Source organism: Dasypus novemcinctus, chromosome 9, assembly GCF_030445035.2.
Source record: "Dasypus novemcinctus isolate mDasNov1 chromosome 9, mDasNov1.1.hap2, whole genome shotgun sequence".
NCBI lineage: Eukaryota > Metazoa > Chordata > Mammalia > Cingulata > Dasypodidae > Dasypus > Dasypus novemcinctus.
In genome coordinates, this window is record NC_080681.1 from 73,270,376 (window position 1) to 73,296,549 (window position 26,174).

Consider the following 26,174-nt stretch of genomic DNA (forward strand, 5'->3'; position numbering starts at 1 on the left):
GAATGGCCTCAAACTGGGTAAATGTAAAATAAAACCAAGCAGAAATAAGCAGAATGGCAATATTTAATGTTTTGTGAAGTTTAATCATTAGATCAGTTTATTAATCAAAGAAGAAAATATAAATAGGGTCAGAAGAAGAGCTACAATAACTAAAATATAGGAAAAGTAAATTATTTGGTAGAATGTTATTTAGGTAGATGGTGTTAATAGCTCAGATCAAAAATCAAAATCAATTAAAACTTATCTGTGTATACTTGAGCATTGCCAAAGTAGACGCAGCTAGAAGTAGAATTTATAACTAAAATGAGCCTCTTCAAATTAATTTTGGAAAGGGGTAAAGTATTAATAAATCAAATAATTAAAAGCAACAGTATTAAAAACTCACAGCTATAAGTTAGCAAAGAAAAGGGCACCTACCCATTATTAGGATTTACTTTGGAGGATTTTTTTTAAAAATTCAAAGAACAATTATTCCATAAATAACTAATTCTAGTTTCAAAATGTAGAGACATTGTTAATTAATTCATTTTATGAACATAAATAGTTTCGTTTTGACAATTTAATAAGAAAACACCTTAAAAAAGAGTTTATATACTGAAGTCATTATGGAGCAAACAATACAATACTTTATTACAATAATTGCTAACTTTGAGGACATATTGAATAAGTTTTTTCAGATACATAGGTAGCATGACAAAAGAAAAGTTACTAACATAGAGGAGGAATTTTAGAACTCATCTTTGTTTCCTCATATTCTTTCTCTCTGCATCCTATCCGTGACAAAATCCTGTTCACTGCCCTACAGTGCATCAGGAATTTGTTCCCCTCTTTCTATTCCCACTGCTACTACACTACTAAAAGTCACCATCTTCTCTCCCTTAGATTATTGCAGTCACCTTCTATTTTAATCTTTGTTTCCATTTTTCACTTCAACCCTTAACAATCAGTTAATATGGTAGCCAGAATGAGCTTTTTATTATCATTCCCTGTTTTAAAACCTTGCCATGGTTTCTCATCTAACTTAGGATAGAATTCCAAACTTCTTACTGTGGTCTTCAACTTACATAATTTGACCACGTCTTATATTTCTAACTTAATATTTATTATTCTCTCCCACCCAGATTTTCCTTGATTCCAGCTATAAAAGCCTTCTATTATCTTTCACATGAGCTTGTGTCCTCTTTACGTGTTTAGGAAAAGATGGAGAGGACCCTCACTTTTGCCTCCACCTGTTTGAGCTCTCAGGCCAATTGGCAAAGACTGGGAAAGGTGTTTTCTATTTTTCTTTGTTTTGTTTTCCTCCAACATTCAAGGAAATCTCTCCCATAATGCTACCTGGGTACATACTTAAGGAATACATACTCAGTGGCTAAAGTCTAGAGATAACACATTAAAATAACAATATATCCAGGGTACAAAAAAGATTATATGCCAAGGAGCAAGGTAAAACATTAGAAACCATTGAGGAGGAAGGCCAGATCTTAGATATACCAGAAAAATACTTTTAAAAAAAGAGCCAAAAGAAAACACTGAAAAAGTACCAAGTGAAATCAGAAAAATCGTACATAAATACACAGAAAATATCAAGAGATGAAAATCATGAAAAGGTATCAGAGCTGAAGATCACAGTAACAAATAAATTACTTGAGGAGTTCCATAGAGAATTAGAACCAGCAGAAGAATCAGTTAATGTGAAAATAAGACAATTGAAATCATTCAGTATGAGGAGCTGAAAGAAAGGAGAATGAAGTAAAGTTAACAGAGCCTGAGGAACTTGTGGGACACTATCAGGTGTAACAATACATACATTATGGGAGTCTCAAGAGGAAAAGAGAGAGAAAGGGGTAGAGAGAATAGTCATTGAAATAATAGTAGAAAACGTCTTAAATTTAATGAAGCCATGAATATAAAATCCAAGATGCCTAGCCAACTACAAACAATAAAAACCCAAATAGAGCTACACTAAGATATAATTAAGCTGTTCACTATCAAAGTTGCAACAGAAGAAGGGGTGATGTACAAGGGATTCTCAATAAAATAAAGTGCTGATTCCTCAGCTGCAACAGAAGAAGTAAGGGATGATGTACAAGGGATCCTCAATAAAATAAAGTGCTGATTCCTCAGCAAAAACAATGGAGGCAAGAAGGCAATGGGTTGACATTTAAACACTGAAAGAAAAATTGCCAAACAAGAATTCTATATCCAGAAAATCTGCCTTGTAAAAATAAGGGAGAGATTAAAACATTTCCAGATAAACAAAACATGAATAAATTCATCACTACTACAGTGGGCCTACAAGAAATGATAAATGGAATTCTTTCATTTGGAAGGAAAGGACAGCACACAATAGATTGAAGCTGAATGAAGAAATAAAGATCTCCAGTAAATATAACAACGTAAATATAAATGCCATTGCTATTGTTTTTTTAAATTTATAACTCTAGTTTTTATTTCCTACAGGATATGAAATGCAAATAAGTAAAAATTAATGATAAATCAATGGTTTTAGACTCATACTGTATAAATATGTAATTTGTGGCAAAAATAACATAAATGTATAGATACAGGGGTATAGGAGCATAGTTTGTGAATGCTGTTGAAGGTAAGCTGGCATCAAATCAAAAGAGATGGTAACCACAAAGAAAATATCAAACAAACATGCATAGAAGGAGAAAAGAAAATATTATAAAGATGAACTAAATACAAAAATAAAAAGTAGTAATGGAAGAATTGAAGGGCAGAAAAGGTGTAAGACTTGCAGAAATCAAAGTGCAAAAGAGAAGTACAGATTGTATTAACAGCAGTTACTTTAAATATAAATGGGTTAAATTCTCCAGTAAAAAGGCAGAGATAGGCAGAATGGATAAAAAAGCATGACCTAACTATATGCTGTTTACAAGAGACTCACCTTAAGAGTAAAGAATGGAAAAGATATTCCATGCAAATAGTAACCTGAAAAGAGGTGGTATTTTAGTTTGCTAAAAGCTACTGAAAGCAATATACCAGAAATAGATTGACTTTTACAATGGAGGTTTATTAGCTTGCAAGCTTACAATTTTGAGGCTGAGAAAAGTGTCCAAACCAAACATCATCCGGCAACACTTGTGCCCAGAACTGGCTATGGGCAATCCTGACCCATCTGTCACATGGGAAGGCACATGGCAGTGTCTGCCCATCTTGGTCTACCCCTTGGGATTCCAATGCTTTAATTTCTGGCTTCTATATCTGTGGTTTTCTCTTTCAGCCTCTGGTTCTCCTCTGTGGTTCCTCTCTGAGCCCCTGTGCCTCTCTTTGTGTTCATCTTGTTAATAAAGTACTCCAGTAAGAGGATTAAGACCCATTCTGGGTCACGCCTTACTAAAGTAATCTAATCAAAAGGTCCCATAGGTATCGATAAGCTCTAAGGACATGATTTTCTGGGGTCCATCAAGCATCAAGCCAGCAATGGTGCTATACTCCTATTATATAAAATAGGCTTTAAATCAAAAACTGTTGAAAGGGACAGAGAAGGACGCTATGTATTAATAAAAGCATTAATTCATTAAAGATATACAATGAACTCCTGGTTGACCAAGATGGCAGCTTAAGACACTCCAGGGTTCCATTCCCCCACAGAATCTTGGAATACCTAGCACAAAGTGGCAAAGCCCTTGTATTAGTTAGGCAGAGGGATGCTGATGCAAATACCAGAAATTGGTTTTTATAAAGGGTATTTATTTGGGGTGGGAGCTTACAGATACCAGGCCATAAAGCCTAAGTTACTTCCCTCACCAAAGTCTTTGGAACAAGATGGCTGCCAACATCTGTGAGGGTTCAGGCTTTCTGGTTTCCTCCCTTCCAGGGTCTTGCTTCTCTCTGGGTTCAGGGTTCCTCTCTTCCTGGGGCTTGCTTCTCTTTCCTCTGTGCTTACTTCCTGGGGCTCCAGCTTAAGACTGCAGCATCAAACTCCAACATCAAAACTCAAACCAACTCTGTCCTTTGCCATGCCTTTTATCTATGAGTCCCCACGCCCTAATGAGGTGGCCCAATCAAAGCCCTAATCATAATTTAGGCATGCCGAGGTACAGAGCAGATTACAAACATAAGCCAATATCTATTTTTGGAGTTGATAACTATATCAAACTGCTGTAGCCATCTTTCTAAGAGCTGTGGAAAACAGTTAAAGGGTTTCAGGAACAAGATAAGCACCTAATCAAGAACACACAACTAAAAATAGTAGGAGAAGCTTATAGCACCCATACTGGCCCTCCCCCACTCTCTTCTGTACAGTTTGGACCTGATCCCTCTCCTGTATAGCCTGCATTCACAGTTTGGGTCCCTGGCCCAGTTCCTGAAGAAGTAGAATAACCTTATCCACATACTGGGGTGCCTTTATGTTGGGTGCCATTCTGTCAGGTGACAGCCTGAAGAACTGAACTGGAACATTTATCCTCTTGTTTGCTATCCCAGATCTTGCCCTGAACAAACAAGCAGCTTACAGTTAACATGGTATAAAGCAATCAAAATCAAAGTGGCCTGGAGCAAGGGATTACTAGCTTCAAGTTATATAATAGAGACCCGGGACAAGAGTGAAGTCTTATTTCATATGGAGTAGAGGGGGCAATTAGATCCCTGTAAATGGAGGAATTCCTAAGGCCACAAGTGCATGCCCAGGGTAAGATGCATGTTCAGAAAAGATGGAGAGGATTTCACATTTCACCTTGGACTGATCTTGATAGGAGGCTTAAACTTTGAAAGAGAGCACCAGTCAACACAGAGCCAGTTTACAAACAGGTGTTTATTGCATTGATTTTTGGTTTTGTTAGCTCCTGGATACCAATATATGCTTTATGGGAATTCCAGGAGAAAAGAGGGAAAGGGACAAAGGGAATATTCAAAGGATTAATGGCAGAAAATGTTCCAAATTTAATGAAAGACGTGAATCCCAAACAGTATGAAGTTGAAGAGAACCATGCCGAGATATATTATAATCAAACTCTTGAATGACAAAGACAGTTCTGAAAGCTGCAAGACAAAAGCAGTGTGTCATGTACAAAGGAACCCCTGTGATATTAAGTGCAAATTTCTCATCAGAAACCATAGAGGGAAGAAGGCAGAAGGATGAAATATTTAAAGTGCTAAAATAAAGTAATTGCCACCCAAGAATTTTATTTCCAGAGGGACTTTATACTTTCAAAAATAAGGAAGAGGTTAAGATACCTAGATAAATGTAGGTGGAAAGAGTTTGTCACTACTAGACCTGCCCTACAAGCAGTGCTAAAGTGAGTTCTTCAGATTGAATGGAAAGGACATTGTACAGGAGATTGAAATGGCATACAGAAATAATGATTTCCCTTAAAGTAACCATATGGCTAATTATAATTGCCAGAATTGCAATTTTTGTTATTTCTTGCATGTTCTAAATGCAAATGAATAAAAAGTAAACCATAAATCTATGGTTTTTTACTTACAATCTATAAAGATATAATTAACAAGTAGAACAAAAAGTTGGGATTGGTGTTTATAAAAACATAGTTTCTGTATGCCACTGAGATGAAGTTGATATCAAATCAAATGAGACTATCATAAATTAAGGTGTTAAATTTAACCCCATGATAACCACAAAGAGAATATCTGAAAAATATACACTGAAGGAAATGAGAAAGGACTCAAAATGATTTACTACAAAATATCAAAGAAATATAAAAGTAGGTAGTAATGAAAGAATTAAGGGACAATAAGGGCATGGAATTTAGAAAACTGGGTAGCAAAATGGCAGAACTCCTACATATCATTAGTTACATTAAAAATAAATGGATTAAACTCTTTAGTCTAAAGGGGGAGGTTGGTAAACTGGATAAAAATAATGACCTAACATTTGCTTTTTACAAGAGACTCACTTTAAATTTAAAAGCAAAGGTTGGAAGTGAAAAGATGGAAGAAGATATTCCATGCAAATGGTAACCAAAAGAGAGTGGGGAGGGCTCTCTACTATCAAGTGAAATAGACATTATGTCAAAAACTGTTACAGGGGACAAAGAAGAACTCTATATACTGAAAGGGGGTCAGCTTAACATGAACATATAACAGTCATAAATACATAATGTACATAAAAGCAAAGCCCCCATAATACATGAAGCAATTGTTGAGAGATTTAAATGGATGAGAATTAATAGTTCCACATTAATAGTTGGAGACCTTAATATACCATATTCAATCAATAGGGTGTATATAGACAGAAGATCAATAAGGAGTTGGAAAACTTGAATAATGTAAACCAGCTAGACCTAACAAATGTATATAGAACAACTTTACCCAATTGCAGAAGAATACACATTTTTCTCTGGTGCAAATGGGTCATTCTCCAGGATAGGCCATATGGTAGGTTACAAAACAAGTCTTAATAAACTTGCATATATTGAAAGCATACAGTGTATCTTCTCTGACCCAAATGGAATAAAGCTAGAAATGAATAACAGAGAGTGAACTGGAAAATTCACAGATATGTAGAAATTAAGGAACCAAGAAGTTAAAGCAGACATTATAAAGGAAATTATGAAATATCTTGAAGAGAATGAAAATGAAAAACACAACATACCAAAACTTACTGTATGTAGGAAAGGCACTGCTGAGAGGGAAATTTATAGCTTTAAATGATTACATTAAAAAATAAGAAAAATCTAAAGCCAGAGACCTAACTTCACACCTGGAGGATCTAGAAAAAGAAGAGAAAATAAACCCAAAATGAACAGAAGGAAGGAAATAACAAAGATTAGAGCAGATATAAATTGAGTATTTAAAAAAAGGGAACTCTGGGGAGAATCAATGAAACCATAATTTGGTTATTCAAAAAGATCAAAATTAACAAATGTCTAGTTATGTATTTTTTTCTTAATTTTTAAAGGAACTTTAGATTATATAACTATTACATAAAAAATATAGGGGATTCCCATATGCCCCACCTCCTCTCCCTCCTACATTTTCCAACATTAACAACATCCTTCATTAGTGTAGTTACATTTGTTACAATTGATGAACACATACTGAAGCATTGCTACTAACTGTGGATGATAGTTTACATTATAGTTTACACTCTGTCCCACACAATTTTGTAGGTTATGACAAAATATATAATGGCCTGTATCAGTCAGTGCAATGCCATTGTCTAGTTATATTGACAAAGAAGATTGAGAGGACACAAATACCTAAAATCAGTTATGAAAGGGGGGAAATAAAGAGAAGATATAATGGTTTCACATATGAATGCACCTAACAATAGATCCCCAGGATATTTGCAGCAAAATTTGACAAATCTGAGGGAATAGGCAATTCTACATTAATAGTAGGAGCCCTCAATTGAAGATCAGTACATCACTTTCACTAATGAATAGAACATCTAGACAGAAGATCCGTAAAAATATGGAGAACTTGAACAATATGATAAATCAACTAGCTCTAATAGACATACATATATAACATTTCATTCAACAATAGCAGAATATACATTCTTCTTGAGTACAGATGGGTTATTCTCTAGCACGGATCATATGTTAGGTCATAAAACAAGTTTTGATAAACTTAAAATATTTAAAATGTAGAGAGGGTCTTCTTTGACCACAAACCTATGAACTAAAAAGAAATGACAAAGATAGAAATGGAAAATTCACAAGTATATGGAAATTAAACAATACATTCTTAAGTAATGGATCAAAGAAGAAATCACAAGGGAAATTAGGAAATAGCTTGAGGCAAATAAAAACAAAAGCACAGTATACCAAAATCACTGGGATGCAGCAAAGACGGTGTTTAGAGGGAAATTAATAGCTCTAATTGCTTACTTTGAAATAGAAGATCTCAAGTGAGTAACCGAAATTCTCATCTGGAAGATCTAGTTAAAGAAGTGCAAACTAGGGAAGCGGATTTAGTTCAATGGCTAGAGCGTCCGCCTACCACATGGGAGATCCAGGGTTCAAACCCAAGGCCTCCTGACCCGTATGGTGAGCTGGTCCATGCACAGTGCTGATGCACGTAAGGAGTGCCATGCCACGCAGGGGTGTTCCCCGCATAGGGGAGCCCCACGTGCAAGGAGTGCGCCCCGTAAGGATTGCCACCCTGCCTAGGTGTGGTGCCGCACATGAGGAGAGCTGACATAGCAAGATGGCGCAACAAAAAGAGACACATATTTCCAGTGCTGCTGACAAGAATATAAGCAGACACAGAAAAATATACAGAAAATTGACACAGAGAGCAGACAACTGGGGCCGGGGGAGGGTGGGGAAGGGGAGAGGGGAAAAAAGCACAAACTAAATCCAGAGTAAGCAGAAGGAAGGAAATATTAGAGATGCACAAAATAGAGAAAAGAAAAACAGCAGATGCAAGGAAATAAAGTTGGTTCTTTGAAAAGATGATAAAATTGACAAACACACACCCTTTGTCAGTTGTTTCTCTGGACACCCCTGGCTAATACAAAAATGCTTAGAAATCTAGGAATAGAAGGGAATCTCCTCAACATGATAGTGGACATATATGAAAAACATACTGCTTACATCATACGCAACCATGAAAGACTGTACACTTTCTCCCTAAGATTAGGAACAAGACAAGGATGCCTGCTTTTCCCACTTCTAATCAGCATTGTATTGAAAGTTCTAACCAAAGCATGTAGACAACATAAAGAAATAAAAGGCATCCAAATTTGAAAGGAAGAAGTAAAATTGCCCCTATTCATAGACAACATTATTCTATATGTAGAAAATCCCAAAGAATCTATAAGAAAGCTACTAGAGCGCAAAAGAAATCAGGTAAGTGGTGGGGTGCAAGAGCAAAACACAAACATCAGTGGTGATTTTACCCAGCAGCAAGGAACAGTCAAAAAATAAATCAAGAAAACAATTCCATTTACAATATCAGTAAAAGAATCAAATATCTAGTAATAAATTGAAACAATGATTGAAGAACTTATAAGTGGAAAACAACAAATATTATTGAGAGAAATTAAGGCAGCCTAAAAAGACAACCTAAAGAATGGGAGAAAATATTTGGAAACCATATACCTGAGAAGGGTTAAAAATCCAGAATATATGAAGAATTCCTGCAACTCAATAACAGAAAGACAATCAAATAAAAAATGGACATTTCCCCATTGAGGATCTACAAATGGCCAATAAGCTAATGAAAAGTTGCTCTACATCTTTAACCATTAGGGAAAAGCAAATCAAAACCACAATAAGATACCATTTCACACCCACCAGAATGACTGTTATTTAATAAAAAATACCCAAAAAGTAGCAAGACTGACAAAGAGACAATAAAAGGAGCACTAGTACTTTGTTGGTGAGAATTTAAAATGGTGTAATACTGTGGAAAGCAGTTGGGTAGTTCCTCAAAAAGTTAAATGTACAACTACCATATGACCCAGCAAAACCCACTTCTTGTCATATGCCTAAAATACTGTAACCAAGTACTCAAACAGGTATTTGTTCACCATTGCTCATAGCAGCATTATTCACAATAGCCAAAAGGTGACAGCAACACAAATGTCCATCAGGAAATGAATAGATAACCAAAATGTTGTATATGCATACAGTAGAATATTATTTAGGAATGAATTTCTGATACATGGTACAACATGGATGTATTTTGAATGTATGTTGAGTGAAATAAATGAAATGTAATATTTTATGATTATATTCGTGAAGTAACTACAGTAGGCAAATTCATAGAGACAGAAAGCATAGTATAGGCTACCATGGGCAGAAACAAGGGAAAATGTTAATACATAATGGATGGAAATGTTTCTGTTTGGGGGAATGGAAAAATTCTGGTAATAGGTGGTAGTGAGGGTAGTACATTATGTATGTGATTAATCCCACTGAATTGGATGCTTGGGAGTATTTGAGATGGGAAATTGTATGTTATATATATGTTTTCACAATTAGAAAAAAAAGACACTAAAGACAGAATGACATTATTAGATCCCTGGACTAGATCTAATAATGGAGGAGAAAATATCTGAAAAGACATTATTGGGACATGTGAAAAATTGGGACATGTGGTATCAATTGCCTCACCTGTAAAATTTAGCTGATGATTTCTAAAGAGTCTGCGCTTAAGATTTCTTTGGTTATCTAGATAAAAATTATGAAATTTTATGTTATCCTAATGGTGAATAACTCAGGTATGCCTATATTGTGGGTTACTTTATAATATTTGTAGCCTTTCTGGTAGAAAGCAGCCTGGTATTATTAATACATAACAAAAATTACACATCTGTCCTTATTCTTTGATGAGATTATTCTATTTTGGGGTATATATTTCAAGTAAACCCAAATAGGAAAAAAAAATAGGATTCTTTTTATCTTTTTTTTTTTTTTTTTTTTTACAAAAAATATTTGTATAGGGTAATTTACAAAAGCCAAACAAAACAAAATAAACCATGGAAACAAATGAAAATGTCCAATAATAGGGAAAGGTAAAGTAAATTGCATGAGGGCAGGAACCTGGACTATTTATTCAGTGATGTATATCTAACACCTAATTCAATGTGGTACCATAAATATGAATTGAATTGTACAAAGTCTGAGTAAGAGAATTTTAAGAGAAAGAGAAGAGCTTTTACTGAATATTCAAAGGTTATGAAGTTGGTATTCTGTTCTCCCCTTTATTTTCTGCTTTGCATTTCTCATTTTATTTTATTTTATTTTATTTTTTTATTGATTTTGTAAAAATATTACATTAAAAAAAAAATGAGGTCCCATTCAACCCCACCACCCTCACCCCACCACTCCCCCCCCAGCCACACTCACTCCCATCATCATGACACATCCATTGCATTTGGTAAGTACATCTCTGGGCATCTCTGCACCTCATGGTCAGTGGTCCACATCATGGCCCATACTCTCCCCCATTCCATCCAGTGGGCCCTGGGTGGATTTACAATGTCCGGTGATTGCCCCTGAAGCACCGTCCAGGGCAACTCCAAGTCCCAAAGGCACCTCCACATCTCATCTCTTCTGCCATTCCCCACACCCATCAGCCACCATGTCCACTTTTCCCACTCCAGTGCCACCTTTTCTCTGTGGACCTTGGATTGGTTGTGTCCGTTGCACCTCTATGTCAAGAGGAGGCTCAGATTCCACATGGATACTGGATGCAATCCTCCTGCTTTCAGTTGTAGGCTCTCTAGGCTCCATGGTGTGGTGGTTGTCCTTCTTCAACGCCATCTTAGCTGAGTGAGGTGAGTCCAATAAATCCGATTGTAGGAGCTGGAGTCTGTTGAGGCTCAGGGCCTGGCTATCATATTGTCAGTCCAGAGATTCAAATCCCCTAATTATATTTTAAACCCCAACACCAACTACAATTCCAGTAAAGTAGCATGAAAGTCTTATGAAAAGAGATCCCCTCTGGGTCCAGTTTCATCACGCAGAAACACCAGCTCCAAAGAAGGGCCATCTGACATGGCAGTGAACCCCTTCTGCCATGACTATAGAACTCGTGGGTCTCTTTAGCCCTCCAAGGAACCAATACCTGGGGATTGTATCTACTTTATCTGTCTCTTAGACTCTGCTCAGTTGTGCATAAGGGCAATCCTTCTGACAGCCTCCAGACTCTTTTTTAGAGACTCATAGCCATATAAACTCATTTCTCCTTTCCTTTTTCCCCCTTACATTAGGTCAAACAGCATTTTAAAGTCATGTTATTATATGTAGACAGGGATATTCTGCTGATCCGCATCGAACCTTCAATTTAAGGTCATTTTCCAGTTGCATCATCAGTTGGTAGTTGATAGTGCTCCCTCGGTGCCAGGGAGGCTCATCCCCAGGTGTCATGTCCCACGCTGGGGGGAAGGCATTGCATTTACATGCTGAGTTTGGCTTTGAGACTGGCCACATTTGAGTAACATGAGGCTGTCAGGAGGAAATTCCCAGGCACAGTGGTGCTCTAGGCCTTGTTCTTATTTCAGGCATATAGGCTCACAAGCATAGTCATCAGTATCAGGGGCTCACTGTTGGACCCTCATTCCTTCCCGGTCCTTGCCGCTGCACCTGGGGGACTGCCGCTGCTCCCCTAGGAACCACGACAGAGCACCCCCGGCCAGGAACCCAGTACCCCCCCAGCTGTAGTTTTTAATTGTTGCCACTATGAGTATATCCAAACATTACCATGCACCCTGGACATATGCCCTGTATAGCTCCCTGTCAGCCATATATCACCCGTCAATAGTATCCTATACCAGTATTCCTCCGCTGCCATTGTTGAACCACTCTGTGATCCAGAACTTCCTGAAAATTGAAGCCCAATATAATGTCAGGATCCCTTACTAGCAAAATGGCATATAGCGATGGGTTTAAAGGTTAGATATAGAATACGTGTTGACTTGGAAAAATTCTACATCTTATCTTTTTCTTTTTTTTTTTTTTCCCTAATTATTGAACTTCTCCTCACAAGAGCCCTAGACCACAGCAATTCATATATACAATATACAGCACTCCCACACATCCACCACAAAACCTTTTCCCTTCCACAGCGATACTCTTACAACCCATTCACATCATATTTACTTAAAGTGATGTACAGAGTCTGAGACAATATCTTTCAAACAAGGTGACATCTGTGCTTACATTGTGGTGCATACTTTAGGATATACAGTTTTCTAAATTGTCAGCTAACCTATGTTTTACATTATGGTCTACATTATCAGTCTGTCGTCCCCTATATGTTTATGGTGTAATATTACATGTTTTATATCCATCCTTGTGTACTCTCGTGAAACTCCTCTCTTACCCCACCTTTACCTTGGTTCCACACATTTAACATCCATTTTCCCATCCCCTTGGTGCCCACAGTGACAGCCAACCTCCGTTTCCCGAGGAGCCACGTCCAGAGATACTTGCAACAGTGTTCAGGGCCTAACTTGCTCAACTGCCCCAATGCCCTGGGAGCCACCCTTTCTCTCGAGAGATGCAGTTCCCTCTATTTGATGGCATTAGTCCTCCCCAGGATGTGGGTCCACCCCCACTCTCACCACTTGGGTCTCTACCCAATGGCACCACCCACTCTGGCAAAATGAGCATTCAGACATTCCCCAGGAGCCTGTCCCACATCAGACCATCCCCTCCGAGCATCCTAAACAGGCAACCCTCTTAATTATATTTTGATACGATTTTCTCAGCATTTTACTCTCAACCAACACCTGACGCTCTCCTATGTTCGTATGCTACCCCTCCCTCCCCCCACTTTTTGGGCAATATTACCCATCCGCCCGTCCCTAGCCCCCCTCAAACCCGCAAAGCCCCACCCAAAGGCAACCCCTTGCCCCCATTTTATCTCTTCTTTGTGTTTATACTTACCGCCAGCTCATCATAAATTCCACCCCTGCAGACATCGGCTCACATCCTTCCTCCACCCCCCGACTTCCTGCAAGCCTATCGTTCAGTATCTAGCTCTCTGAGGCAGCTTGCTTATTTCATATCATTGAGGTCATGTAGTATTTGTCCTTCAATGCCTGGGTTGCTTCACTCAACATAAGGTTCTCAAGATTCATCCATGTTATCACGTGTGTTTGTAGTGTATTTGTTCTTACAGCCGAGTAGTATTCCATTGTGTGTATATACCACATTTTATTGATCACTCATCTGTTGATGGGCATTTGGGTTGATTCCAACTTTTGGCGATAGTGAACAATGCTGCTATGAACATTGGTGTACATATATCGGTTTGTGTTCTTGTTTTAAATTCTACTGGGTATATACCCAACAGTGGTATTGCTGGGTCATATGGCAAATCTATGGTTAGTTTTTTGAGAAACCACCAAACTGTCCTCCAGAATGGTTGGATCCTTCTGCATTCCCACCAGCAGTGGATGAGTGTTCCCCTTTCTTCACATCCTCTCCAGCATTTGTATTCTTCTGTTTTTTTCATAGCTGCCAATCTTATGGGAGTAAGATGGTATCTCATTGTAGTTTTGATTTGCATTTCCCTGATAGCTAGAGATTTGGAGAATTTTTTTATGTGCTTTTTGGCCATTTGTATTTCTTCTTTGGAGAAGTGTCTGTTTAAATCTTTTTTCCATTTTTTAAATGGGTTGTTTATCTTTTTATTTTCAAGTTATATGAGTTCTTTATATATGCAAGTTATAAGTTTCTTATCAGATATATGGTTGCCAAATATTTTCTCCCACTGTGTGGGCTCCCTTTTTACTTTCTTGACAAACTCCTTTGAGGTGCAGAAGGCTTTAATTTTGAGGAAGTCCCATTTATCTATTAGTTCTTTTGCTCCTCGTGCTTTTGGTGTGATATTCATGAATCCATTTCCTATTACAAGGTCTTGTAGATGTTTCCCTACATTGCTTTCCAAGGTCTTTATGGTCTTGGGCTCTTATATTTAGGTCTTTGATCCATCTTGAGTTGATCTTTGTATAAGGTGTGAGATTCTTCTACATATGGCTATCCCGTTCTCCAGGCACCATTTGTTGAATAGGCCACTCTCTCCCAGTTGAGAGGGTTTGGTGGCTTTATCTAATATTATATGGCTATATATGTGAGGTTCTATATCAGAGCTTTCAATTCAATTCCATTGGTCTGTGTGTCTCTCCTTATACCAATACCATGCTGCCTTCACCACTGTAGCTTTGTAGTATGTTTTGAAGTCAGGTAGTGTGATTCTTCCAACCTTGCCCTTCTTTTTCAATATGTCTTTGGCTATTCGGGGTCTCTTTCCCCTCCAAATAAACCTCATAGTTAGTTTTTCTAGTTCCTTAAAGAAGGCTGTGTTCATCTTTACTGGGATCGCACTGAATGTGTAGATCAGTTCCGGTAGGATAGACATCTTAATAATATTCAGCCTTCTATCCATGAACAAGGAATATTCTTCCATTTATTTAGGTCTTCTTTGATTTCCTTGAACAGTCTTGTATAGTTCTCGGTGTATAAGTCCCTCACCTCTTCAGTTAAATTCATTCCTAAGTATTTGATTTTTTTATTTACTATTGTGAATGGTATCTGTCTCTTGATTTCCTCCTGATCCTGCTCATCATTGGTGCACAGAAATGCTACCGATCCTTGTGCATTGATCTTATAACCTGCGACTTCACTAAACTCATTTATGAGTTCTAGAAGCTGTGTTGTAGATCTCTCAGGGTTTTCTATGTATAGGATCATGTCATCTGCAAATAATGAAATTTTGACTTCTTCCTTTCCAATTTGAATGCTTTTTATATCTGGTTCTTGCCTCAGTGCTCGAGCAAGTACTTCTAAGACAATGTTAAATAGGAGCGGAGACAATGGGCATCCTTGTCTTGTTCCTGAGTTTAGAGGGAAGGATTTTAGGATTTCTCCATTGTAAACATTGTTGGCTTTAGGTTTTTCGCATACACTCTTTTTATCATGTTAAAAAAATTTCCTTGTATTCCAATCTTTTGGAGTGTCTTTATCAAGAAAGGGTGCTGCATTTTGTCAAATGCTTTTTCTGCATCTATAGATATAATCATGTGATTTTTTCCCTTCAGTCTGTTTATATGGTGTATTACGTTGATTGACCTTCCCATGTTGGACCATCCTTGCATACCTGGAATAAATCCCACTTGGTCGTGGTGTATAATTCGTTCAGTGTGTTGTTGAATACGACCAGCAAGTATTTTGTTAAGTATTTTTGCGTCTAGGTTCATTAGAGAAATTGGTCTGTAATTTTCCTTTCTTGTGGTGTCTTTGTTTGGCTTTGGTACTAGAGTAATGTTGGCATCATAGAAGGAGTTCGGCAATGTTCCTTCTGTTTCAATTTTTTGGAATAGTTTCAGCAAGATTGGTGCTAGTTCTTTCTGGAATGTTTTGTAGAATTCACCTGTGAAACCGTCTGGCCCTGGGCTCTTCTTAGTTGGGAGATTTTTAATGACTGATTCTGTCTCTCTGCTTGTGATTGGTTTGTTAAGATCATCAATTTCTTCTTTCGTCAATATGGGTTGCTTATGTGTTTCTAGGAATTTGTCCATTTCCTCTAAATTGTCATTTTTGTTGGAATATAGTTTTCCAAAGTATCCTCTTATGATAGTCTTTATTTCTGTGGGGTCAGTGGTGACATCGCCTTTCTCATTTCTTATTTTGTGTATTTGCATCTTCTCTCTTTTTTTCTTTGTTAGTCTCGCTAAAGGTTTGTCAATTCTGTTGATCTTCTCAAAAAACCAGCTCTTGGTCTTGTTTATCTTTTCAAGCGCTTTCTTATTTTCTATTTCATTTAGTTCTGCTCTTATCTTTGTTATTTCCTTCCTTCTTCTTCCTGTTGGGTTACTTTGTTGTTGTTTTTCTAATTCCTTCAAATGTGCAGTTAGTTCTTCAATTTTTGCTCTTCTTTTTTGATATATGAATTTATGGCTCTCAATTTCCCTCTCAGTACTGCTTTTGCTGCATCCCATAAATTTTGGTATGTTGTGTTATCATTATCATTTGTTTCAAGGTAGTCATTGATTTCTTTTGAGATTTCCTCTTTGACCCACTGTTTTTCTAAGAGTGTGCTGTTTAATTTCCAAATAGTGGTGTGAAACCTGGACCTCTGTCCCTTGCACATTCCCAGCTTGACTCCACTGTGGTCAGAGATATTGTTTTGTATGATTTCAATCTTTCTGAATTCATTCAGCCTCTCTTTGTGGCCTAGCATATGGTGTATCTTGGAGAATGATCCATGTGCGCTTGAGAAAAATGTATATCCTGCTGTGTTTGGGTGTAATGATCTGTATATGTCTATTAGATCCAGCTCCTCTAATATACTGTTCAAATGTTTTGTTTCTTTAGTGATTCTCTTTTGGGATGTTCTGTCCAAGGTAGATATTGGTGTATCAAAATCCCCCACTGTAATTGTAGATGCATCTATTGTTTCACTTAGTTTTTCCAGTGTTTGCCTAACGTATTTAGAGGCACCCTTGTTAGGAGCACAAATATTTATGATTGTTTGATCTTCCTGAGAGATCTTCCCTCTCACTAAAATGTAGTATCCTTCTTTGTCTCTCACAATTGTTTCACATTTAAAGTCTATTTTGTCTGATATTAATATAGCTACTCCTGCCTTTTTTTGGTTATTGTTTGCTTGTATGATTGTTTTCCAGCCATTCACTTTTGATCTCCATGCGTCTCTGGGTCTAAGATGTGTCTCTTGTAGACAGCATACTAATGGGTCATATTTCCTTATCCAATGTCCCGGTCTGAATCTTTTGATAGGTGAGTTTAATACATTGACATTCAATGTTATTACTTTCAAGGAATTATTTGTGTTAGCCATATTTTGATTGAATTTGTGTTTGTCATATTTTGTTTGTATTTTTTTTCCTTCTATTTTTGTCTTTTTTTGTTGCTCTTATACTCTCCTCCAACTCTGCCTGTCCTGTTTTTTCCTTTCTTCCTGCATAACTACCTTTAGAATTTCTTGAAGGGGAGGTTTCTTGTTGGTATACTCTTTCAGTTTCTGTTTATCTGTGAATATTTTGAACTCTCCGTCATGTTTGAATGCTAGTTTAGCTGGATAGAGTATTCTTGGTTGGAATTTTTTTTCCTTTTGTACCTTGACTATATCATAGCACTGCCTTCTTGCCGCCATGGTTTCAGATGAGAAATCAGCACTTAATCTTATGGAGCTTCCCTTGTATGTGATGGTTTTCTTTTCTCTTACTGCTTTTAGGATTTTCTCTTTGTCTTGAGCATTGGATAATTTGACAAGTATATGTCTTGGGGTGGGCCTGTTGGGGTTTATGACTAGTGGAGTGCGCTGTGCTTCTTGGATATGTACTTCTGTCTCTTTCAGTAGATTTGGGAAATTTTCAGCCATTATTTCCTGCAACACTCCTTCTGACCCCTTTCCCCTCTCTTCTTCTTCTGGAATGCCTATAATACGTATGTTTGAGCATTTTGCATTGTCATTCAGGTCCCTAAGTCCTAGCTGGATTTTTTTAATCTTTTTATCGACCCCTTCTACTATCTATTTGATTTCCGATGTACTGTCTTCCACATCACTAATTCTCTGCTCTGCCTCTTCTAGTCTGCTGATATTTGCTGCAAGTGTATTTTTGATTTCTTGAACTGTGGTGTTCATTCCCATCATATCTGTTATCTTTTTGCGTATGTCTGCAATTTCCGCTCCAAGTGTTGTCTTCATGTTGTTATTCTCTTTCATTACTTCATCAAATCTGTCGGTGACAAATGTTCTGAGATCTTTCATTGCTTGTGCGAAGTTCTGCTCCCCTTCCTGATTTCTGGTTTGTTGATTGGATTCAGCCATGTTTTCCTGATTACTGGTTTGGTTTGTAGATTTTTGTTGCTGTCTGGTCATCATTTTATCTTGATGGGTTTAATCAGTTCCTTAGCTTCTTTGTCTACTCTTGGAGATTAATTAGCTGTTGTTTTTGCGTAAGTGTTATATCTTCTCTTTGTCACTTTGTTCTTCTTATTCTAATTTCTTGTTGCTGGTTAAGTTCACTTTAAAGGAAAGTATTAGTGCCAGGGAAAGGCAATGATGTAAGCAAGGAAAAAGTATTGGTGATATATGTTAACAAAGCAAGAATTTGAGATCTGGGAGGATGGAGGTTAGATTCATGTAAATTGCGTAGAGTTATAGCAGTAGGTAGAGTACCTATTATGAGGTAGATGACTGAATATGGGAGGAATATGGTATGAGCTAAAAAGCTATTGTTTTCATGAGAGAGGGAAAGAGAAAAGAAAGGTAATAGTTTCAGGAGTGGGTAACAGACAGAGAAGGTATTAGTAATTAAGAGTTAGACACTTTGTGGATCAAAGAAAGGGAGGTGGGAGGTGGAATATAGGAGAGACAGTAGATGATGGCGGATATCAAGATGTAGGGGAAAGGAGATAGTGTAGGTAGCCTAAATCAGTTCACAGAGAAATGAGGCAGTGGAGGATGAGAAAACCCAGCAAATGTGAGGTGTTCCCTGCTGCACCTATTGTATAATTGAGTTAAAATAAAACAAGTAGAAAATGAGGGACAAGAGGGAGAAAGAAAACAGAAAAGAAAAGAAAAAAAAAGAGAAGAAATGAGGAAAGAAAAAAGGGGGTGGGCAAAGGGTGGGGAACAGGTAGGGGGGGGAAAAAAAAAGAAAGAAAAAAACAGATACACATGGACCACAATTGCAACACTAACTACAGCAACAACCAGGAAAAAGAAACCCTAAATAACTGAATAAAAAAAAAAAAAAAGACTTTGGGGCATACGCTGGGAGAAAAGACTAGGGGATAATGCGATATTAGCAATCAGGACATTAAAAAAAGTAGAAAAAAAAGATAAAATGAGAATAAAAACAAAACAAAATGAAACGATAAAGAAAAAATGCAAACGTTGTAGGCTAGGGCATTCAAGTACCTCAGATGGACCTCAGGGGGTGATGGATTCAGGGGTGGAAAGTCTGAGATATTGAAGGCTCAAGAGGTGTGAGACTCTGGGGTGTGGGCCACCAGAGTTTAGGGGATTCAGACCTGGCAACCTCAAATCTGGTCAACAGGAAGCCTAGGAGCCCCGCAGTGTAACACAGCCCTCAGGGATCCCCGCAGCTGGGTGCCAGCCCTATGGGGGAAGTCAGATTCGCAAACTCTATATTATGTTTGAACCCTGCAATTCACTTACTCACTAGGGTTTATGTGGGTATATCGTTTAGTTCAGCTTTTGGACAGCTCCCCCCGTGTTCCCACAAGACGGCACATGAGGGCGCCTCTACACCGCAGCCAATTCAATGACGCAGATCCGAAGCCCAGCCCGTGGGCTGGGCTTCAGTTGGAAACGCCGAAAACAGATTCCAAAACCAGAATTCCCAGGCTTCGCAAAATATTCCCAACTCGGCTTCCAGACGTGTCCCACTCCCTCGCCGCACCCTGCAACACCCTCCCAATTACGTCCCTTCACTGCCAACAATCCAATTCCGTTGCAGATCGGCAGCTGGGCCTGCGGGGGCGGGGCTCCAGGCGGAAGCGCCACCATTTGTGTCCACAATCAAAAATTCTCCCGCTTCACAACAAAACACCGTCTGTCTCCCCAAATCAATCCGCACAGGCGTCCCATCCCATCACCCCCCAACAGCCCACCCAGGGCTCGCGAACTCCCCAGCACTGCAGAGCCACCAAAAAGCGGAGCCGCCGCACCAGTACCGTGGCTCCACCCACCCCCAAAGAGGGAGCAACCCGTGTGCAGGTCCCACCTCCAGGAAATAGATCCCAAATTATATCCTACAGACCAATCCTCTCCGTTACCTTTCCACCAAATTGATGTCCAGACACTTCCCGCTCTGCAAAAATCCCGAAAAAGCCCGTCCTCGGAGAACCTCCAGCGGCGCCCAGCCGCCTCCTCCCAGGAGAGACCGCAAGGCAAGTTCACTCAGCCACCATCTTGCTTCCTCTCTGCATTTCTCATTTTAAAACTGAGCTGTGCCTGCTCTTAATTCCTGAACTCCATATTTGCCGCCTTTACTAATTCCAGTGAAGGGCTTAGACATACGAGGTAGCAGATACGATAAGTAAACTTATCACTTGGAGAAGAAAAATCATAATGATTGTAAAGGAGTTAACCATATGTCTATATATATATATATATATTTTAGATTTGTTTTGTTTATTTTTCCTCCCTACCCCGTTATTTGCACTCACTGTCTGCTCTCTGTCTGCTTGTCAAATTCTTTTTTAGGAGGCATTGGAAACTCAACCTGGAACCTCTCATGTGGGAGGGAGGCACCCAATCGCTTGAGCCACCTCCACTTCCTGCTTGTTGTGTCTCTCATTGTGTTTCCTCATTGTGTTTCCTTGTCGCACCTCCTCATTGCATCAGCTTGTTGCATCAGCTCATTGTCTTGCTCATCTTCTTTAGGAGGCACTGGGAACTGAACCTGGTACCTCCCATGTAGTAAGCGAATATCCAACTGCTTGAGCCACGTCCTCTTCCCCATTATGTCCAAATTTTGCCATGATAGTCTCAATTTATGCCTAATGTCCCAGTGATAATCTTAGTAGCCTCTCGTTTTCATTCAAAGATATCCTGGTTTGGACAGTAGGTCACTCTTTCACTGACTTTCTCCTTAACCTCAGTGGTATAGTTGAGAAACATTTTCTTGTTATTTCAATTCAGTTTAACAAACATTTATTTAACATTCAATAGATGTAAGGTACTTCGTTAAGGATTTTGAGTTACAAAGACAGGATAAAGTCTCGACCACAAAGAGCTTCACTTTAAGGAACACTTTTCTTCTTTATTTTACTTTGGCAACCTTCAGCCTCATTTCATAGAGTCAGAAGTGCGTCTAGACCCAAGCTCCTGCCCTAGACTCATCTGTTTAGAGAACCCCTTTCTGACTTTCTGACCTGACTCTGGTTGCACTTTCCTACCTTGCCACAGGATTCAAGGGAATGTTTCCATCTAAAAAGGTGGATCCATGGAATTCTTTGCCCAGACACTTGAAGCCTGCTTCCAGGACCTATGTGGACCTATGTGGACCTATATGGACCCATGTACATGGGTACATGTACACCAGGCCCGTCACAGTGCTGGATAAGCCCGAATGGAGGGAAGAGGGGTCAGACAACAGACCAGTGGCAGGAGTTGAGGCTAAGCTCCCTGCAGCCTGCCACATGCTGAAATTCAGGAACTCTAATTTTGTATTGGCCCTCATGGTCCTAAAGTAAGAGAATAGAACATTTATTACTAGTACATTAATTTATAGCTTTTAGGTATTTTAGACTTGTGATATCTAGTCCTCTATTTGCATTCTTGCCTTGGGCCCCACCAATATTAGGTGCAGGCACACTGAGAGTAAAACCTAAAATCTTTACCGAGACCTATAAGATCCTACGTAATCTGCTCCTGCCTCCTACTCTGTTCTGCTTCAGCCACATCAGACTTCTCACTGTTCCAGAGCACTCCAGGCACACTCCCATCTCAGGTCTTGTACTTGCTGCTCCCTTTTTTTGGTATGTTTTTCCCCTAGGTAAGCACGTGGCTTCTTCCCTCATGTCCTTTGGTTCTTCCTCCCCTCCCCCAAAGTGATTACTTCATCAGTGAGGCTGATTAATAGCCCCTTTTCCTGCTTTATTTGCTCCCTTTAACACACATCAATACCTAACATTTTCTACATGGTTTTTTATTTATCTTGTTTATGGTCTGTCTCCTTCACTAGAAGCTAAATGCCACAAGGATAGGATTTTTTCTTTATTTTTTACTGTTTATCCCCAGCACCTAAATACCTATAAATATCATTTACATTTATAATATGAATATTTATTATTTTAACTGCCCAATTTATAGTGGTAGAAATGCCGACCAGTGAAATTTTCTTTGCATACAAACAACAACAGAGAAAGTTGGAACAGTCTTGTCTCTAAAGTAAACAAGTCATTTATACATAGCTATTCAGCATGCCAGTTTTCATGCCCTGAGCCCTTTACTGATAGCCAAACTAGAAAAAGAACAGTGGCTTTAGGAAGACAACAGTAATATTTGAAATTCCTAAATAAGTTTGACAGGATTACATTTCTTTTTAAAATCTTGAAATTTCTCCTTCCCTTCAATAATGCAACTATATATTAAGCAGTTGCTTAGTAGTTTATATTGTGCAGTAGAGCAGGAGAAAATTCCTGATTTGTAATTATAGCTATCAGTGTGGCAATTGATTGGATGCCAAGTGATAATTAATGTATATTATGTTAAGGTTTCTTTTGGCTCTTATTCTGTGAAATTGAAATGAATATTTCACTAAGCAACTGAGAGATAGCAAATCAGTTTGGTTATATTTTACTTATTGTGAAAATATTAAGCTCTCAGGAATTTGGAGCAAGGTCTTGCAGAGCCTTGCTAGAGGAGCTTATGAAATTCTTCAAATTTGCCACAATATCAAAACTAAATAGGGCGGCGGACTTGGCCCAGTGGTTAGGACATCCGTCTACCACATGGGAGGTCTGCGGTTCAAACCTTGGGCCTCCTTGACCCATGTGGAACTGGCCCATGCGCAGTGCTGATGTGTGCAAGGAGTGCCCTGCCATGCAGGGGTGTCCCCCGTGTAGGGGAGCCCCACGCGCAAGGAGTGTGCCCTGTAAGGAAAGCTGCCCAGTGCAAAACAAGGTGCAGCCTGCCCAGGAATGGCGCCGCACACACGGAGAGCTGACATAGCAAGATGATGCAACAAAAAGAAACACAGATTCCCATGCCGCTGACAACAACAGGAGCAGACAAAGAAGACGCAGCAAGTGGACACAGAGAACAGACAACCGGGGTGGGAGTGGGGGAAGGGGAGAGTAATAAACAAATAAATCTTTAAAAAAAAAAACTAAATAAAAGTATGGAAAGGAGGGAAAAGAAAACATCTCAGATCTGAAGCTCCAGAAATATTTTATTTCAAAATGGTCAGAGGTAATGAAAACTGAAACTAGCTTTACCCCCTAAATATCTTTCTTTTAAAACCCCTAAAGCATGACTTTTTCTTTAAAAAAATATTTTACTAGAGTTGATAGGTTTGTGTCCAAGAGTCTTAAATCTTTGGACTTTCCGTGTGCCAGTTGGGCCCTGAAATTCAGCAGACTTGCAACACCCACTCTCCATTGCATTGAACTCACCCAGGATAACTAACAAGGAAATGATGATGGACAGCGACCATCCCAAGGAACAGAGAGTCTACAACTGCAAGCACGATAGTCCCATCCATCTGCCCCATGGGATCTAAGCCCCCTCTTAGAGGTGGAGTGGGCATTACATCCCAGAATCCTCACTATTGGGGAATGAACGATGGACTAGAGTAGACTTACTAGTATACTACTGTAGACTTATTATGATTCTGGCAGTGGAAGAACTTTTATCATTAATGTAGAGGCTGTCGCCACCAGAGGTTCTGAGGGGAGGGAGAGGGGAAAAATAGGTATAATATGGGTGCCTTTTGGGGGCATTGGCACTGTCCTGAATGATGTTGCAATGACAGGCATAGGCCATTATATAGCTTGTCATAACTTACAAATTGTGCAGGAGAGAATTTAAACTATAATGTAAACTATAATCCACACTTAGTGGCAGTGCTCCAATACATGTTCATCAATTGTAACAAATGTGCCACACTAATGAAGGATAATTGTTAATGTGGGAAAGTGTGGGAGGGGTAGGGAGTGGGGATTATGGGAATCCCCTACATTATTTATCATTTATATAATCTAAGTATCTTTTAAAAGAAGAAAAAAAATGGTAATTACTCTATCAGTAGCCATAAAGTTGGTAATTTTGACATAATTGTTTTAAATAATTGTAAAGAAATAAAGTTTAAATTTAAAATATTTTAATTTTAATTTTTAAAAAGTTATTCATGTACCTACTTTAAAGAATCAAATAGTTCTGTAAGACTAATTATTTACAGCAGCAGTTCCCCTACTTTGCTCTTAATTTCCCTACTCTCCAGAGGTAACCATTTCCAGCTCCTTTATAGTATTCTTCTGCTATTTCCCACCATCTCTAAATAAAATGCTTATATTGCTATGTCCAGCCTTTCAGTTTTAGGTTTTATCTATTTAATTTCCACTGTAAACACAGAATTCAGCCTTCTCCTATCACTGTCAAACCTAGTATACACACACACACACACATCTAACTCTCCTCCTTCCTAACATAGTTAAAATGTGATTTTGGTTAGATCAATATTCAGTGTTTTAAAAACTGTAAGCAAAGTAGTCATAGCTGAGTGATGAAGTATGCTGTGATTACTTTCCTTTTCCCTGCAGCATTTTCTTTTCCTTATAGTTGAAAATTGTCAAGGTTTGATTTGGTTACCTTTTTAGGTTATCATCAATTCCACCCCAGACTGTCCCAGTTACATATAGTCTTCTTTCAGTATGTTTAGATATCTGTATTCTATTGTTTTTCTTTTCTGGAAAACACCTCTTATACTTTTCAGATCTTTACTAACCTGGATAGTTCTCAGGGTCTGTTTGGGTTTAACTGAAATTACTGAGATATTTCTAAGAAAGCTTGTTTGGCAGCTCCTACAGCTATAGTTGTTTTTCTAATACATCATAAGAGCAAATCATGAAAATGCCACTATTTATCGTGAATTTATATAGGGTTTCTTTATTATGCATTGTAATTAAGGTATCTTTTATTCTAAAAATATCAAATACATTCTCATATTTTATTGTTTTACATGGGATATTAGAAATTGCTGAAACAATCTTAACACATTTGTGTTATTATTTTTTTGTATTATGTTCTTTCTTTGTAGGCACTCAAAATTAGAGAGATCTGTAACTGCCCACCACTGTCTGGACCAGACCCTCGATTACTATTCAGACTCAGCATGAAGCATTTTCTTGAAGAATCAGAGAGAGAAGACCTAAATACCACTGTTAAGAATGAGAAAAAGGATACATTTCCCATTCAAAAACAGAAGGAAATACCAATAACATATATAGTTGAGAAAAGAACTGGTAGTTGAATTAAAATTTATGAGACAGGATATATGAAGAGTGCAGCAACCCTTACCATTTTTATGTTACTTTTAAAAAAATGTTTGAAATGAAAAAAAAAAAAAAGGAAATTCATGGTCAAATCATGTATATTACAGGTATTATCTAAATTGTTCTACTGGATATTTATTTTTCATAAAATAATGATGTATTTTAATCTATTTTAAAATATCTTCAATGAGGAAAATGTCACCGAATAAATATATATATTATACGTTTTATCCTGTCTCCTACTTGCTTTTGATTTGGAAGGCAGACTCCTAGTGAATGAGAAATCAGAACATGCAATAATTGTTAATTGTTGGGAGGGTCCCAGGTGAGGTTAAAAACCAGGTTTCAGAGTCTTAAGTGATTATGATGAGCCAGAAAACTGGAATTGGTGTGCAGTAGAGTGGGATTGTGTTGAAAAGTGGCCCTTTGGGATAGAGAATCCCCTGATTCTTACCCATGGATAATGGGGGAGAAAGGCTACAGGCAGAAGCTAAAAAAGCTGTTTTCATAAGGAGGCACAGTAATGCTGTTTGTGGCCCAAGTGACAAAGTGAGAAACAAATGTGGGGAGAGGAACACTTCTGTGCAGACACAGTGTGATTCTGGTGCAGTAAAGTCTTAACAGAAAGTCACATCATTTTGGTTCCTTGCAGTTTTTCAATTCAGTAATCTCTGGAGAAACAGCCACCCTGTTCTCATTGAAGGTACCATCAAGAGAAGCAGGGCCAAGATGCTGCCC

The 26,174-nt window shown here is 38.3% G+C and overlaps 1 protein-coding gene across 2 annotated transcripts in view; it reads left to right on the forward strand.

Annotated features, from left to right (window-relative positions):
- The window catches only part of OMA1 (OMA1 zinc metallopeptidase), a 148,609-nt gene extending 122,943 nt beyond the window's left edge, over positions 1-25,666 (forward strand). For both annotated transcript variants that reach the window (XM_058303507.2, XM_058303508.2), the window contains one exon: positions 25,202-25,666. In XM_058303507.2, the coding sequence (XP_058159490.1) occupies positions 25,202-25,414 (213 nt within the window). In that variant the 3' untranslated portion in view covers positions 25,415-25,666. The remainder of the gene's footprint in view (positions 1-25,201) is intronic.
- Positions 25,667-26,174: the final 508 nt, after the last annotated feature.